Below are 16,855 nucleotides of genomic sequence, written 5' to 3'. Positions count from 1 at the left end.
GAGCCGCAAAGGATTGCGAAGAGCTCCAAGCAGACCTTTCTAAATTAGGTGACTGGGCTAAGAAATGGCAAATGCAGTTCAATGTAGCAAAATGTAAAGTGATGCACATAGGGGCAAAAAATCCAAACTTCACATACATGCTACAGGGGTCAGTGCTATCCGTCACAGACCAGGAAAGGGATATGGGCATCTTAGTTGTTGGTTCCATGGGAATGTCAACTCAGTGCATGGCGGCTGTGAAAAAGGCAAACTCTAAGCTGGGGATAATTAGGAAAGGAATTGAGAATAAAACTGCAAAGATTGTCTTGCCCTTATATAAAGCAGAGGTGCGACCACACTTGGAGTACTGTGTTCTCTTTTCCTCAGAATACTAAAACCAGGGGACATACATTGAAAATGCTGGGGGGAAGAATTAGGACTAATAAAAGGAAACACTTCTTCACGCAACGTGTGATTGGTGTGATTGGTGTTTGGAAGATGCTGCCACAGGAGGTGGTAATGGCCACTAACCTGGATAGCTTTAAAAGGGGCTTGGACAGATTTATGGAGCAGAAGTCGATCTATGGCTACCAATCTTGATGCTCCTTGATCTCAGATTGCAAATGCCTTAGCAGACCAGGTGCTCAACAGCAGCAGAAGGCCATTGCTTTCACATCCTGCATGTGAGCTCCCAAAGGCATCTGGTGGGGTACTGTGAGTAGCAGAATGCTGGACTAGATGGACTCTGCTGTTATTAGATGGACTCTGGTCTGATCCAGCAAGGCTTCTTTCTTATGTTCTTATGACTCCAAAAAGGAGTCAAACAAAGTTGTGCTTTTCTGTTTAATGTGTTTCTTCATGATTTAGCTCCCACTCTGAAAATTGTTGACTCACACATCTTTAGGAACATGCCACTGCTGATACTGCTCTATGCAGATGATGCACTCTTATTATCCTGTACCAAGGTTGGCTTAACCCGCTTCTTGGTCAAATGCAGTGAGTATTGTGCTAAGAATCTTTTATCGATCAACAGATTCAAATCCAACATCCTAGTCTTTTCAAGCTCCTTTAAGCCTACAAACTGGTTCCTGGATAGTGATTCTATCGAGCAGATCAAGTTCTATAAATATTTGGGTGTACATATTCATTACAAAGTCAGTTGGGTCAAACATAGAGAGTCAGTAGTTAAGGGCTGTAAAAGTACCTCTGCTGCTATCATACAAATTTTCTTCTGCAAAGGTAGCAGGTTCATGCCAGCAACCCTAAAGGTATTTAATTCCAAGGTGTCACAAGAAATTCTTCATGGGGTACCCTTCTGAACTGACACCTGGCACATCTCAGTGGAGCAAATATTTTATTTATTTATTAGACTTATAAACTGCCCTTCCCCAAAGGACTCAGGGCAATGAACAACCATAAAATCTATATATATAAAAAGCTAACAGTGTTTTTGTTGATGACAGTATACCTCAGTAACTGCTGGGCCAATTCCTCTGAAAATTCCCAGCCACTATAGTCAGCCAGGCGAGATTGTTTTTAGATGTTCACATACCTGAAATTTCACACCTGGCCCAGGTAAAATGCCTTTTTCCTGGCGCTCCCTGGTAAAGGACATGCAGCTGCCTGTGTGTAACTGTCACCCTTAGAATGTTCGTGCTGCTTAGAATGTTCACTCAGATGGCCAGATATGAGCAGTGAAAACAGTACATAGGCAGTAACTCGAGTGGAAGTGAAACACATACACACACATACACACAAGGGAGAGGGAAGGAAGGGAGAAGGAGGGAGGGGTGGCATGCAAGGGAAGAGAGGGAGGGAGAGGAAAGGGATGGAGGGGGAGGCATGCAAGGGAAGAGGGGAGAGAGTGAGGGGTGGTAATGCGGGCGAAGGGGAGTGGGGCCCCAGCATCTTGATATGACCCACCCACCCTAGCTGCCGGAGGGAAAGGGAAGGAGAGGGGAAAGTGGCATGCAAGGGAAGTGAAGTGGAGGGAGGGAAGAGAGGGCTTACATGCAAGCGGACGGGAGGGAGGGGCCAGGTAACGCAGGGGATTCCCTGGATACTGTGGTTACAGTTAAGAAAACCAGGCACTCATTACTCAGCTCGGTACAGCAACTGTGACATACTTTGAATGGCCGCATCGCGCCCCTCAGAGGGTTTCCTCAGAAGCGACACCCATTGTCACCAACCAAACCTACTCCCAGGTAAAGGATCATGACCAGCCAGCCTAGATGTGTGGGAGGGGTGCCTTTCCATCCCCCCCCCCCCCAAGGAATGCGGGCACACACATCAATGACATCGCACAGTATCAGACTGCGTGTTTGCATGAGCACATACTGCTGGCCTCTGCAATTGATTTGCTGCTACTGTTCCTTTTCCATTTCACCACAATAAGCCACAGCAACGCGTGGCTGGGTCCTGCTAGTACACAATAACTTATAAAATCTGCCTTAAAACACAGTATAAAATCAACTCAATTTCACACTTAAAAATCAGGAACCATATAAACATCAGATGGCACCTACTCCTACCACCACCCCACCCTTGTGCCCATGGGAGGCCAGATGGAACGGTCAGCGATGTTCTTAGCCCAGCTGGCCAAATGCCTGGTGGAACAGCTGTTTTGCAGGCCCTGCGGAAACTGTGCATGTCCTGCAGGGCCCTGGTCTCCTTTGGGAGCCTGTTCCACCAGGTGGGGGTCAGTCAAATGGGGTGCCATCTTTGAGAAGAAGAAGAAGAAGAGGAGTTTGATGAGAGTCTCTTCAGATAAGGTATGCCACATAATCTTCCTTAGCTGGCCAAACACCCCTCGGTGGTGGGTTGAGAGATTTCAGTGTTGTAGCCTGTCATCTGTGCTGGCGCAGGGAGGAAGCAGGCTACCTGAATTTTCCCAGAGCCTCATTAGCCAGGCGTGTAGAAGTTGGAATAAACCCGGTTCCTCCAGATTAGACACACACGCAGCTCTAACCTCCCAGCCACTGCTGCCCTTGTAGAGGCCAGCTGGACGCCCAGCTTTTGGGGCTCGGACACCCCAACAAATCTCCCTCCAAGGAGCAGAGGAGCCTACCAAGGCAATATAGGGAGAGGTGATCCTTCAGATATGCAGGTCCGAGGCTGTGAATAGCTTTAAAGGTTAAAACCAACACAGCAACAGTGGCGTAGTGGCTAAGAGCAGATGCACTCTGATTTGGAGGAACCGGGTTTGATTCCCAGCTCTGCCGCTTGAGTTGTGGAGGCTTATCTGGGGAATTCAGATTAGCCTGTGCACTCCCACACATGCCAGATGGGTGACCTTGGGCTAGTCAAAGCTTTTCGGAGCTCTCTCAGCCCCACATACTTCACAGAATGTTTGTAGTGAGGGGGATTGTTGCAAAGAGATTGTCAGCCCCTTTGAGTCTCCTACAGGAGAGAAAGGGGGGATATAAATCCAAACTCTTCTTCTTAAACAAGAGTACAATCTGGATTCCTTTACCAATTATTTGGGGTCCCCCACTGTGTCCCCTATGCTGTTCTCTGTTTTGAAGCAGGACAACATCCCTTGGAAACAAGGGCATGGTGGATCACTCTTAAATTTTGGGTCCGGCTCTGCTTTTTCCACAGCTCAAACAGCCTTATCCATCTCACTCTTCCTGAACTTCAGATTTCTGCCTGGTGGACCCATATCAAAGCCAAGATATTTTCCCTGGGTTTTACTTGGGACCAGCTTCATATGCTCTCCACTAATGAGATTCTCCACCGGATAAAGGAGTGATGATTTGATCAGGAATATCAATCATTAATTGCTAAAGCAAGGAGTCTGTGTTCCCCTCTCCATTTTGATACCCGGGAAATGTTGAATAGCCGATTGTTTAAATATTCTTTCTGACCCCAAGCTGAGATGGGTGGTCACCATAGCTAGAATGAACACGTTCCCTCTCACATTACCTCTGGGGAGGTTTCTGAAATTTTCACATCAGAAATGTGCTTGCACTTACTGCCAAACTCCCAAAGAATCACTTGAGCACACCCTGTTTGTTTGCCCGAAATGTTTGGGATTCAGACCCAACTTTTCTCTTCTGGCCCCTTGGCAGGCCCTTCCTCTCTTAATTCTAACTGAACTATCTTTTGAACAACCAGGAAATGGTGGCCAATTGGAAATGGTGGCCAATTTTCTGTTTAATACTTGGAATTAATCCTTTGCGTTCTTTATTCTGTTTATATTACCCTTTTTTGTCTCTGTCTTGTTGATTTTCTTTTTTGATGCCTAATAAAGGTTTCAGAAGCTGAATCTAGTGTTGAAGATTTTGACTCATGCCTCATCACAAAAGCAGAAGTGTGCACCTCTGGAACCTATGAGAGTTCCTTACCCAGACACGCCACGGTCTCGTAGTTCTCCAGCATGACGTCCTCATAGAGAGCTCTTTGGACTGGATCCAGCAATGCCCATTCTGCCTCAGTGAAATACACGGCCACCTCCTCAAAGGAAATCAAAGACTGAAGGAAAAAGCAGATTCCTGCATGAGAGGTCATGCCGGGCAGAGATGGCACTCAGGGAGGGGCGTTCTGGGATGGGGCAGGATGGAGAACGTGGCTTGTGGGCAAAAAGTGGTGTTCTGGGCTGCTTACCTGGGCCCCTCGGCACCAATTGCAGGAGAAAAGCCCTCCTGAGAAAGGGGGGGGGGCACCCAGGCATTCCATTGGTCATCTTCCCTACCTGGACAGGAGGTGAAGCAGCTGCTTCCACCCCTCTAGAAACAGAACAGATCAACCCTGCCTCTTCACTGCCTGTGTGGGAAGGAAAAGGGAGAAAGAGTATTAGCCTCTATTCCTATTGTATTTGCTTGTATGACTCATGCTTCCTGCACCTCAATTCCCAGGGCTGTGGAGTTTTGCCCTATGAATACTCAGGAAGAAGACTCAGCCTGTGCAGAGATTGCATGCTGGGAGAAATTTTCAGGAGTGAACATCTGCTGAACCTGCGGCAGTTAGACCGTTAAGCTAAGCCCTCACACTGACAGGGTCGAAAGAAGCTCTCTCCACATAGGGAGAGTTAGGTCAGAACAGATTGTTTATTGTTCATCTTGAACTTGAAATGTGAGATAAATGAACTGTAACTACAAACTGAAAGAGTTACTCAGCTTAGTGTGTAAGGTAACAAACTCAAGCTTCAGTTACATTAGTTTGCTTAAGGAATAAAGCCAACGCTACCATAGCTAACTATTTTAGGCTATTAATTTACAGTCAGCCGTGTCTTTAGATAGCATTGATTTTTTTAATCAGCTGGCTATATGTTCTATTTACAAATGCCGTTTTTAATCGTTGAGGAATATTTACCTTTCAATAAATGAAAGATTTTTTAAAAAAAATATTGGCTCTGAGCGCTCTGTGTCAACCAAATTAGAATCCACACAGTGGCAGGGAGTTCCTCTTGCTCTACACAGCCTTTCTAGAAAACAGTGGAAGAGGCAAAAGAATACCACAAGGTACCCATGAGCCTCAGGGGCTGTGAATGACACCGAGACGTTGCAGACTTCTGGGATAATTCAGAAACTTGTCCTCTGAATACTGGAGCTAAAAAATGTGATACCACCTCTACTACGTCAGGCCAAAGACCCAGACAGGCTAGTGGAAGTAAAATACCAAGGCAAAAATGATACTGCCTGCCAACTCACTATCACTTCAGGTCAAAAAACCCAGACTTTAAACAAGCACATGACAAAACTTAGGTTTTGCTGAAAAAGCACCCTGGTGGGAACTACCTGAATGAGCGTCTATAGCAGTGGTTCTCAACCTGGGGGTCGGGACCCCTTTGGGGGTCGAACAACCCTTTCACAGGGGTCGTCTAAGACTCTGCATCAGTGTTCTCCATCTGTAAAATGGATAAATGTTAGGGTTGGGGGTCACCACAACATGAGGAACTGTATTAAAGGGTCGCGGCATTAGGAAGGTTGAGAACCACTGGTCTATAGCATCTGCTGAACCATTAATGTCACAGGGATCACAGTACTCCAAGCCCTTCGGCACAGCCTAGCATCCCTCATCCAGGGCTCTCTTTCCTACAGTGGCTCGTCAGATGCCCCAGTAAGCACGAGTACAAAACACATTTGGCCAGTGTTCCTGGAGCTGTGCTGACCAGAACATGCAGACTTTGTTTATTCACAAGACTGAAGAATTCAGACGAGATTTGTCTGCCTTTTCTTTGGAGCCACCTTGAGTCCCTCTAACGGAGAAAGGAGAGATATGAATATTGGAATCAATGTGAAGAACTGCCTCCATGAATTCTTGAATCCCCTTTTACAGGCATCCCAACTATTGAACACAGAGCACCATAATTTGGATGAAGAAGCATTTCATTTTTTTCCTGACCAGAATTCTCTACACATTGAATTAACTGGGTGCCCCAATCCCAGACAGTCAGAAGGAGTCCTTACCATGTGAGAGGGCATCTTGGGGACATTCCTGGGCCTGGTCCAGCCGCCCTTCTTCCAGCACACCTTTTTCCAACATAGCTTCCATCTCCATGGATAGACCCAACCTCTGAAACAACAGCAACGACAACAAGTAGGAGGAGGAGTAGAAGAGAAGCGTTTTAATTTATACCCTGCTTTTCTCGACCATAAAGAGTGTCAGAGTGGCTTACAAACACCTTCCCTTCATTAGTGGGACCTGAATACAGGCATCCTCTGAGTGTTTTTGGGACAGAGCCCTGAGGGGACTCCTGTTTTTCCTAGACTCTGTGGTACATAACATAATGTCCCACTTCTGAAGCTACAGTGGTGAATTTATGGTGACTTATGGTGATTTATGGAGTCTGGAAATCAGCTGTAATTCCAGGAGAACTCCAAGTAACACCTGGAAAACAACCCTCTTAGTAGACTTTCTTGGGGTAACTTTTTTCCCCCAGTGGCAGGCTCAGCATCAGAGGCGTAGCTCATCCAAACTGCGCCCGGGGCGGACTCTGTGTTTTCGGGCCCTGCCCCCTCCGTGCCACCCCCGCACGCACTCCCCCCCCTTAGTTTAGGCTGGAAAACTTCAGGCTGAAAACCGGCCAATTCCCCTCAGGCTGAAAAATCACCCCGTGGGAACTACACTTCCCAGGGCACCTTGGGGCTTGCAAGGTCTCATGGGTAGTGTAGTTCCCACCAAGGTGTCTTTTCAGCCTGAAAAAGTTCACTTACTAAGGTAAGTGGGGTGGGGGACGCGGGGGTGGTAGCGACGTGTGGAGGGAAAGGGGGGGTTGGGGGCTATTTTCTGAGCTCTAGGCGTGCGTCCAGTGTGCAGCGCACTCCCTCGTCTCCTTTTATTTCGGGCTCTGCTCCAGCATTTAAATTTTAGCTGCCTCTACTCAGGGTTTCACAGAGGCATTTCTGACATTTAAACACGGTTTTTCAGGTTGGGGGAGGGGCATGCTAAGCAAGGGCACCTTTTACACCACTGATTATAGCAGCCACTAAGTGTGTGCGTGCAGTACTTGGGGGGGGGGGGGTCCCAAGGAATAATGTCTCCCCATTCCCAGCCCTCAAACTCTAAGCGCCACCCCAGCCAAGTGTAACTCAATTTAATTCAAAGAGGGATATCAAATAAATATTTTTTCTAATGAAAGAACTGAGGGGCTTCGTGTCTTTCACTGTGTGATTCCACCTTTTGACACTGACATTTATGAAAATAAAAATGAACAAACTTCAAACGTATTTGTTCTTTTTTATCAAATACAATATATAGAAAAGCAATGAAGTATATGAAACAGTGATGCATATCTACCAGTTCCGCCAGGTTTCTGAATTCTGTCTACCCAGTTTTATGATGATTAGATTTGCAGCTCTTCTTCACCTTGATGTATCACCTGTTTTGTAAACAAAGTTCGAATTTATTCTTTTTTTAAAAAATAAGACACAGGAAATATGTTTTAGTCCCTCCATCTCCATTCCAATAGTTAATTATTCAGATGTAACACTGGGATGAGGGATCTGCCTTGGTGTGTTCTATCTTTTCAGGTGTTTCCTTGAACGTGCAACTTTATAAAAAGGCCAGAGGCCTTCCGAGGGAAGCGACAAGCAGTTCAAGCTCTCTAGGCATTCTGGGAAGACTGGGAAGACCTTTTTCCCTTCTGTGGAGTACCCCAACACTATAAGTCCCCCCCCCCATGGACTCAGGGTGACACAAGGGCAGTAAGGGTCTCTGCTGCCAAGCATCCTCGTTGTGTGTTTGGGGGAGGGGGCAGTCTTTACAAAAAGATCCTTAAAAACTCATCTGCAGAGCTAACTTGGAGACCAAGGGGAAGAGCCCTCAAAATCTCATAATGTCCTGATTGGGGGAGCAGTTAGGGTCAGGGGGTGCCTATTGTCTCCCTGTCCCCTCCCGCATTAAACCTTAAATCAGGGGTTCTCAACCTGGGGGTCAGGACCCCTTTGGGGGTCGAACGACCCTTTCACAGGGGTCGCCTAAGACTCTCTGCATCAGTGTTCTCCATCTGCAAAACAGATGAATGTTAGGGTTGGGGGTCACCACAACATGAGGAACTGTATTAAAGGGTCACGGCATTAGGAAAGTTGAGAACCACTGCCTTAAATCATGTTCCGGGGGTTTCCACATACCATGGCTCCTGGAGGTTTAAAAGTTTGGTCAGGCCCCACAGCTGGAATGGTTTGGGGTGGGTAGAAATCCTTTTCTTTCTATCCCTAAACTTTTAAATATACAGTGGCACCTCGGTTTTCATTGCCTTTGGTTTTCATCGGCTTCAAGGGTTTTCTACCCATTTCCACCCCGTTTTCATCAAAATAATTTGCCTCTCGACTTCATTGATTTGGCAGTATGGAAGGTGCAGGGGTTTTGTGGTGAAAAATCACCCAGACAAAGCTGTTGCAGGCCATGTCTGCAACTTGGTTTTAATGACAATGTCTTCGTCTCCCATTTCAGACAAATCTTAAAGAGGCGTCAGAAAGACCTCTTTGGACAGCCTTCTGGTGCGACATTGGTCCACTGGCTCTGAAGCTGGTCCTAGTGTTATTGTTTGGTACTGTTTTCAGCATTAAATACTATGTTTATCTCACCCAAAAAAAAATGTGTGTTTCAAGTATGTTTTTTGGAGTGCCTGTGAACGGATTAATTGGATTTACATTTGATTCCTATGGAAAAAGCTCTTGTCTCGTGTTTCTACTGCAATAGTTTCGCTTTCATCGATTCTTTTCGGATTTGATTACCAACAAAAAACTGAGGGTTCCACTTCCGACTTCCAGCCCTCCCCCAACCCACACCCTGTTTGGGACACCTACAGAGAGGAATTAGATCCCAAAAATTATTAAAATGCTGAAACTCAGTTGAAGGAGGGTGCAAAAGAGGACTGGGTAAAAGTGGGATCCAAATGAATTTAGAGAGCTCCTCATGAAATCATAGGATTTTTAGAAAAGGAAACCACACATACAAACAACCCACAGTCTTACAGTAGATTGCATCTTAGTCCACAGGCAGCACCCAAAAATCCTGAATCCACTACCTCAAGATGCCGCAATCGTGCAGAAACATAATTTCAAGCACAGATCCTTATGATTTCTGTGTTAGGGCACCGTGAATTCACCATCAAATCACAGGTCACGTTCACAGTCAAAGGGTGCCCTGCAAAAATCAGCCCTCAATCCCTTTGTGGCACGTGGCACAGCATGGATCCTTGTGGGTTTTGCACTGGAATACCCTAAAATTGCCATGAAACCAAATTTTATGTCCATACCCACAGACAGAACCCAGCAAAAATCGTGACTCTGCTGCTTGGTGGCACCCCCACAATGCAACAACACAGGTCCAAATAATGCATCGTCACTCTTTTTTCAGTGACTCATTCCAGATTTACTATCAAATTACGTATCATGTCCACAAATACAGATTAAGGGCTAAAACTGGACTATCTGAGCCATGGTGACGAGGGGAGATTGCAGCCCAGAATGTGACAACTATAAATGTTTCTCTCCATCCTGGAAAACTCCCCGGCCGCAGAATGCTAGTACTGCGAGGGAAAAGACTGTGCTTGATGGGGGGCTTCACTCTGTTCTTCCATTCATCACCCAGCCCAGCTGACCCTGAAGAGATCCTGGAACTCTGCTGCATCTTCTCCAGGAACCTGGGGTGACTCCCCACTATGCACCCATGCAGTGTAGCAGGGGGACTGGATGGGGGTGGTGGTTCTCCGCCGGGCCTTTGGGGAAGCTAGCCGTTGATGGGGGCCCCCTCCCTATACAACACCAAGTGGTTCCTACCGTTCCTCCCCCCTTGGGGGTTAGGGAGAACTGATAGCAGACGCCATTCTTGTTTTAATGCTAATCTAATGCTGCTATTAAGATGAGATAGGGTTTATTTTTAATCATTAGAGCCTGTATTTATTGAAACTGTGGCTTTAAATTGTTATTGTGCTCTATCTATATGTGTTCACCGCCCTGAGCCCTTCGGGGGAGGGCGGTCTATAAACCTAATAAATCAAATCAAATCAAAGGAGACGGCTGCATTTTTGTATTCTGATGTGGATGCAAGGAAAGGCCAGCTGGACCCCGGCTGCCGAGAAGCAGAGGAGGTAGAAGGGGGGGCTCCCCACAAACCCCTTCCTCAGCCTTCATCCATCAGCCCCCTCCCCAGCCTCAAGAAGCTAGAAAACCCATTTCTTGTGGGTCTTAATCCTTGGCTCTTCCTTTTTTTAGGGGCTTCCCTGTTTTGCACCAAGTGGATCCTAGCTCCTTCTGGCCCCGGGAACGGGGTGCGTGTGAATAAGGGAGGGGGGGTCAGGAAGCTCTTCTCCCCCCCATTCACTGACTGCTCCCCCTTTCCTTTGGGGCCTGCCTAGCAAATCCTGCCCCCGACATTTCAATCCCCTCCTCTGGCCCTCAGTGTGAGGATTTGGGGCCCAGAGTCATCCTTTCTCTCCCCCTCGTCTTGTCCCCTCGGAGCTCTCTGCAGGGAGCAGCAGTGTATGAGGGAGGTTACAGAGCCTGTGCATCTAATCTGAGGAAACTTTCCTCAGTTTGGATTCCCTCAGCCTCAAGCTGCCTCTTGAGCTGTGGGAGGCTTTCTTATCTGGGGAGTCTGTGGCTAGCCTGTGTACTCCCCACACACGCCTAGCTGGGTGACCTTTGGGCCAGTCACAGCTTCTCGGAGCCTCTCAGTCTCCCACCTACCTCACAGGGTGTTTGTTGTGAGGGGGGAAGGGCAAGGAGATTGTCAGCCCCTTTGAGTCTCCTGCAGGAGAGAAAGGGGGGATAGAAATCCAAACTCTTCTTCTTCTTCCTCTTCTTCTCTCCTCGGGGCTTTGCCCTCCCGAATGTGCCTTGTTTGCCTAAAAGAAAACCCCGAATGCCCCAAAGAAAAACAAGGCATTGGGGAGTCCCCCTGCTCACTCCCTGCCCTATGCGGGGGAGGCACACACACACACACACACACACACCCATTCCTCCTCTGCAGCCTCGGCCCTAAGAGCAGCAGCCGGGGGTGGGGTCTGCCCCTAAGCAACCCCCCTCCCCAATCCAGGTCCCTCCCCCCCCCACACACACACTCCTTCCAACCCTCCTGTAACCAAAAGGACACTCCCTCTGGGCCCTCCAAGCTGCTCCCCTTGGTAAAATGCCAATCATTCGCCAGGCCTCCGCAATGCAAAGAAGGACTGCATCTCGCACGCACGCACACACGCACACACAAACACACACACACGCGACACACACGAAGCCTGGTGCAGAGAGGAGGGGGAAAGAGGGCCCCCCCGCCCAGGCTATGCATTGGGGCCTCTGACCCCCCCCCCTTCCATGCACCCCACATCCCCCCCCACTAGCCCTCTTGACTCACACGGACAAGGGGCTGCTGATGGAGCTGCAGGAGTGGAAGGAAGGAAGTGGCCTCCCCGCCCCGTTCCTTGGAGGCCGCTCTAGGAGTTCATTTCCTTGGTGCGGAGACAGCCCGTGGGGAGGAACAAGTCCTCCAAAGCCCTCCCGCCTCCTCCTCTCCCTTCGTGGAGGGGGCTTTGGGGAGGGGGAGGAGCAGCCCAGAGGGAGGCAGGGAGGGAGGGGGCGGGGGGGGGAAGAGGAGGAGGAGGAGGAGTTTGGATTTATATCCCCCCTTTCTCTCCTGCAGGAGACAATCTCCTTGCCCTTCCCCCCTCACAACAAACACCCTGTGAGGTGGGTGGGGCTGAGAGAGCTCCGAGAAGCTGTGACTAGCCCAAGGTCACCCAGCTGGCGTGTGTGGGAGCGCACAGGCTAATCTGAATTCCCCAGATAAGCCTCCACAGCTCAGGCGGCAGAGCGGGGAATCAAACCCGGTTCCTCCAGATTAGATACACGAGCTCTTAACCTCCTACGCCACTGCTGCTCAAGGCAGATCAGCCTTGAGTCACCTCTGGCGATTGGAGGTGTCGCCCCTCCCCAAGCAGGAAGAACAGACCCCCACCCTGAGGCAGAAAGGGGGTCTCCATTGCCAGCCTTGGAGGGGGCAGGGTCCCCAGGAAGCCCCCTGGATCTGCCCCAGGGATTAGGGGGGCTGGATCCGGCTGCGGGGAGAGGCTGGCAAGGAGGTGGGGTCCAGGCAGGCAGGACACGGCTGTGATGATGGGGGCCTCTCCCCCTCCCCTGAGCAAAGACATTCCTACGGAGCCGCTCCTCCCCCACCTTCTGGCACTCTTTTCATCTTTTAAAACCTTTCGGAGGTGTAAGTGAACTGTTTCATGCCTGTCTCCGGTATGAGGAGGTTTATGGATTTTATGGTTTTATATCAGTTTTGTCTTATCTCCTTTGCTATTAGCTGCTCGGAGGGCGCTCCGGGACGGGAAGGGCAGGAGGGTAAATATAACAACAACATTGTTGATCTGCACCAGCAAGTCCCTCCCCTCTTTCTCATGGTTCCCCCCACTCTGCCCGGCGCTGCCCTTTTCCCTCCCCAAAAGCCATATTGCATGGAGAGGCAAGGAGCAAAGAGTGAGAGGGGGATTGTTTCCCCCCCCCCCAATTCTAGGGCCATGTTCCCCCACATTATCTCTGCCCCACATAAACTGATGCCAGCCAGATGTGCACCTGGGGGCCCCGCCCTCTAAAGCAGGCTTGCAAAGCACAACAACCCCAAAAGCAAAAAGCAAGAAGAAAAGTGGGGTGGGAACAGGTGCCATCTCCAGTCCTGGAGTCATGTTAAGAATTGGCACAAAGAGGCCTGACTTGGACAGGGAGTGAAGGCTGCCCCACAGAAAAAGCTGGGGGAGGGGCTTTCCGTCCTGGCTGCTTTCCCCTGAGAGGCATGTGGGGGCCCTTCCCTGCATTTCGAAGGAATGAGATTTCAAGGGTGGGTTGAAGGAAGGTCTGGATGGGCTCCAGGGAGCAGGGGACTTTTGGGTCAAGGAGAGGGAAAGAGGAAGGTGGCTGGAAGATGGGGGAGTTTTAGGGACAGATCCCCCCCCACACACACACAGCAGGGCTGCTAGGGGCCTCGAGAGCAGACATGGGGAGCAGATATAATACCCCTCTCTCAATACACAGAGGATAAGCCAGTGGGAACCCCCCCCCCCCCACACACACACACACTCCTAAGATCTGCACTGGGCCATGTTTAGATATTTGAAGGGATGCCATCTTGGTGACATCTTCAGAAGTGTATCACAGAGGGCAGTCTGTTACACCTTTGGAGGTTTTCAAATAGAGGCTGGACGAACATATGTTGTGGGTGCTTTGGTTATGTCTTCCTGCATTGCAGGGGGCTGGACTTGATGGCCCTTGTGGTCTCTTCCAACTCTATGATTCTAAGGAAGGCTGTGGAATCGTTGGTCAGACATTGATCTCCTCCACTTAGCCACTCTTTACAGGGGAAGGCCTTGCCTTGTTTCTCCATTCATTCCCGCACTCCTAATGGCTGTGTTTCCCCCTAACCGTGCCCAATTCATTCCTGTGTGCAGAGTCCCTGACTCTGCCGGGAGCCACAACACTCCCCCCCCCCCACTTCAGAGTTAGGTCAGGACACCCCATCCTGCTGCAAACATTGAGGAGAGATCCAGATGAGGGAAGGCCCAGAGAAGGCGGAAGAAGGCTGGCTGGCTGGCTGAAACCAGCAGGCAGGAGATGCCAGCCCTGAACTTGACAGCTGTTGTTACCGCCAGGAAAATAAACAAAATATTTTCCTGAAGTCAGGTTGCCTGGCTACACTGGCTCCATGCCCGGACACGGAGACTTGTGTGGTTTAGAAGCCTCCATAAGGTTTACAGAGAACACATATGTATGTTTGTGCCTGTTTTCCTCTTGTCTGTGCCTGTTTAGGATGTAATAAATGCCCCTTTTAAGTTGAATTTAGGATGTGCCTATAGTTTAGGATGTTAGTTTAGTTAGGTTCTTCAGATTCTCTCCTGACTGAGCTGTGACCATCATCTGCAATAAAATCCTTTTTGCTTGAAGATCAGCTTCCTGCGCCTTATTAAGTTGCTGAGCTGAAATCACTTATTGTTACCTGGCAAACAGCGGTAACACTATGAACATTTCCGCCCATTGCTTCCGGTTGTACAAACCAGGTACAAAATGTGCTGGACTGGAGGTTTGTCTCTTCTTCTATCCAACACCTGGAGAGACACATCCCACCACACACATGGACTGAAGGGGGTGAAGGGGGCTGCATTGCTTGGGATCCTGAGGTGGAAGGAAAGGTTTTCTGAAACAAGGGAGGCAAGAAGCACTTCCAAATGTGCCCCATCTACTGCTCTGACCAATGAACCACACTCCCCAAAGGAAAGCCCTTTCCTAGTCTGGAGCAGCAGTGGTGTAGTGGTTTATAGCAGCTGCATTCTTATCTGGAGGAACCGGGTTTGATTCCCCGCTCTGCCCCCTGAGCTGTGGAGGCTTATCTGGGGAATTCAGATTAGCCAGTGCACTCCAACACATGCCAGCTGGGTGACCTTGGGCTAGTCACAGCTTTTCAGCCACCCACCTGACAGGGTGTTTGTTGTGAGGGGGGAAGGGCAAGGAGATTGGAAGCCCCTTTGAGTCTCCTACAGGAGAGAAAGGGGGGATAGAAATCCAAACTCTTCTTCTTCTTGCCATGTCTTCTGTGGGTCATGGGAGAGGGGAGTGAATTAGGTGAGGGTGGATTCCCCCCCGTTTTGGGGTCTGCACTGCAACCCCACCCATACCCCAATATCTCCCTTTCACCCCTTAGAACTGAACAAATTGATAATTTTTAGACTTGGCACATCATCTCTAAAGGAATGAAATTGCAGGTGGCCCAGAGCAGATTGCAGGAGTGGGGGGGGGGTCTCCACAGGCCTAGCCCCCCTGTATTGAGAGAGGGGTATTATATCTGCTCTAGAACCAGCCACTGGTCCCTGAGAGACCCTGCTGTGTGTGTGTGTGTGGGGGGGGGAAATCTGTCCCTAAAAACTCCCCATCCTCCAGCCACTTTCCTCTTTCCCTCTCCTTCACCCACAAGTCCCCTGCCCCCTAGGGCCCATCCAGACCTTTTTTCAACCCACCTTGCAAATCTCTGTCCCTTGAAATGCAGGGAAGTCCCTGAATCCTTGCCCCCCCCCCCACACCACTTGCCTCTCAGGGGAAAGGGGAAGGGCAGGCCCCCCCACAGCCTTTTCTGTGGGGCAGCCCTCGCCCCCCAGTCAAAGTTTGGTCTCTTTGTACCAATTCTTGAAATGTCTCCGCTTTTCTTCTTGTGCTTTTTGTTTTCGGGGCTGTTGAGCTTTGCAGGCCTGCTTTAGAGGGAGAGGGGCCCAGGTGCACAACTGGCTGGCATCAGGTTCTGTGGGGAAGAGACAATGGGGAGGGGGACCATTGCCCCTGAGTTGGGGAGGAAAAACAACCCCCCTCCTGCTCTTTTATCCCTCTTTCTCCATGCAAAGGGGCCTTTGGGAAGGAAAAAGAGCACCTCCCCCCCCAGGCCGGGCAGAGTGGGGGGAGCCAGGAGAAAGAGGGGGAGACGGGCTGGTGGAAATCAGCAATGCAGTGGTTTTTGCATTCCTCTGAAGATGCATTCAGCCACAGATGCAGGCGAAACGTCAGGAGTGAATGCTGCTTGAACTCGGCCACACAGCCCGGAAACTGCACAGCAGCACCCCAATGCTGTGGTTGTTGTTGTTGTTGTTATGTTTACTATTCCGCCCTTCTTGCCAGAGCGGGCTCAGAGCAGTTAAGGACACAGATAAAATACAATTGATATAAAATCCAACCGATCAACCTCATATAAGACAGCGCTGAAAAAGCCCCCCCTCCCCTCCAGGTCCAAAGACAAAAAGAAATAGGGGAGGGGGCACCCCCAGCCGGCCTTTGGGGGAGGGGGAGATGCCCCTATTATCATAGCCATGCCGTGCCTGTCTGCCCCCTACATCCTTTCCAGCCTCTTTCCACAGCCGGATCCAGCCCCCCTCCCATCCCTGGGGCGGATCCAGGGGGCTCCCTGGGGACTCCCCACCCCCAAGGAGGAGGGGGCTGGCAATGGAGACCCTTTTTCTGCCTGGGGGGGGGTCTGTTCTCCTGCTTGGGGAGGGGTTTCCAGGGAAGAGGAGGGCGGGGCAACACCTCCAACCCCAGAGGTGACTCAAAGGAGGCTGCCGGGGGGGGGGGGCACTGATCTGCCCCTCCCTCCCTCCCTCCCAAAACGCTCCTGGCCTCCTCCAGCCGCCCCCCCCCGCCTCTCAGCTGCCCCTCCCCCTTCCCAAAGCCCCTTTTGCAGAGGGAGGGGAGGGGCTTCGGAGGACGTCCCCCCCCCCGCTGGCTGTCTCCGCACCACGAACACGAACTCCTAGAGAGGCCAGCAAGGAAGGGGGCGGGAGGCCACTTCCTTCCTTCCTTCCGGGGGCGGCCTTTGTTGCTTCCGCTCGTGTCGCTCCACCACCAGCCTCCTCCCGGTGAGTCCAGGGGGAGTTGGGGACGACGTGGGGGGGGGGGGAGGGGGG

General features: G+C 50.3%; 4 protein-coding genes across 4 annotated transcripts in view; 2 read left to right on the top strand and 2 right to left on the bottom strand.

Moving 5' to 3' along the window:
- Window positions 1–16,855, bottom strand: part of TAP2 (transporter 2, ATP binding cassette subfamily B member) — a 1,062,867-nt gene that overhangs the window by 343,007 nt on the left and 703,005 nt on the right. The gene's annotated exons all lie outside the window — the stretch shown is intronic.
- The window catches only part of LOC125428531 (zinc finger protein 708-like), a 1,111,878-nt gene that overhangs the window by 560,748 nt on the left and 534,275 nt on the right, over window positions 1–16,855 (top strand). The window lies entirely within an intron of this gene.
- The window catches only part of LOC125428560 (zinc finger protein 420-like), a 469,229-nt gene that overhangs the window by 6,184 nt on the left and 446,190 nt on the right, over window positions 1–16,855 (bottom strand). Inside the window, exon 5 of the mRNA XM_048488868.1 lies at window positions 4,326–4,452. Within this exon, the coding sequence (XP_048344825.1) occupies window positions 4,326–4,452 (127 nt within the window). The remainder of the gene's footprint in view (window positions 1–4,325; window positions 4,453–16,855) is intronic.
- Window positions 16,676–16,855, top strand: part of LOC125428696 (zinc finger protein 684-like) — a 98,742-nt gene continuing 98,562 nt past the window's right edge. Inside the window, exon 1 of the mRNA XM_048489234.1 lies at window positions 16,676–16,807. The gene's annotated coding sequence lies outside the window, so the exon portion shown is untranslated. The remainder of the gene's footprint in view (window positions 16,808–16,855) is intronic.

Source organism: Sphaerodactylus townsendi, linkage group LG03 (genome assembly GCF_021028975.2).
Source record: "Sphaerodactylus townsendi isolate TG3544 linkage group LG03, MPM_Stown_v2.3, whole genome shotgun sequence".
Classification (NCBI taxonomy): Eukaryota; Metazoa; Chordata; class Lepidosauria; order Squamata; family Sphaerodactylidae; genus Sphaerodactylus; species Sphaerodactylus townsendi.
This window is presented reverse-complemented; position numbering and strand designations above follow the sequence as displayed.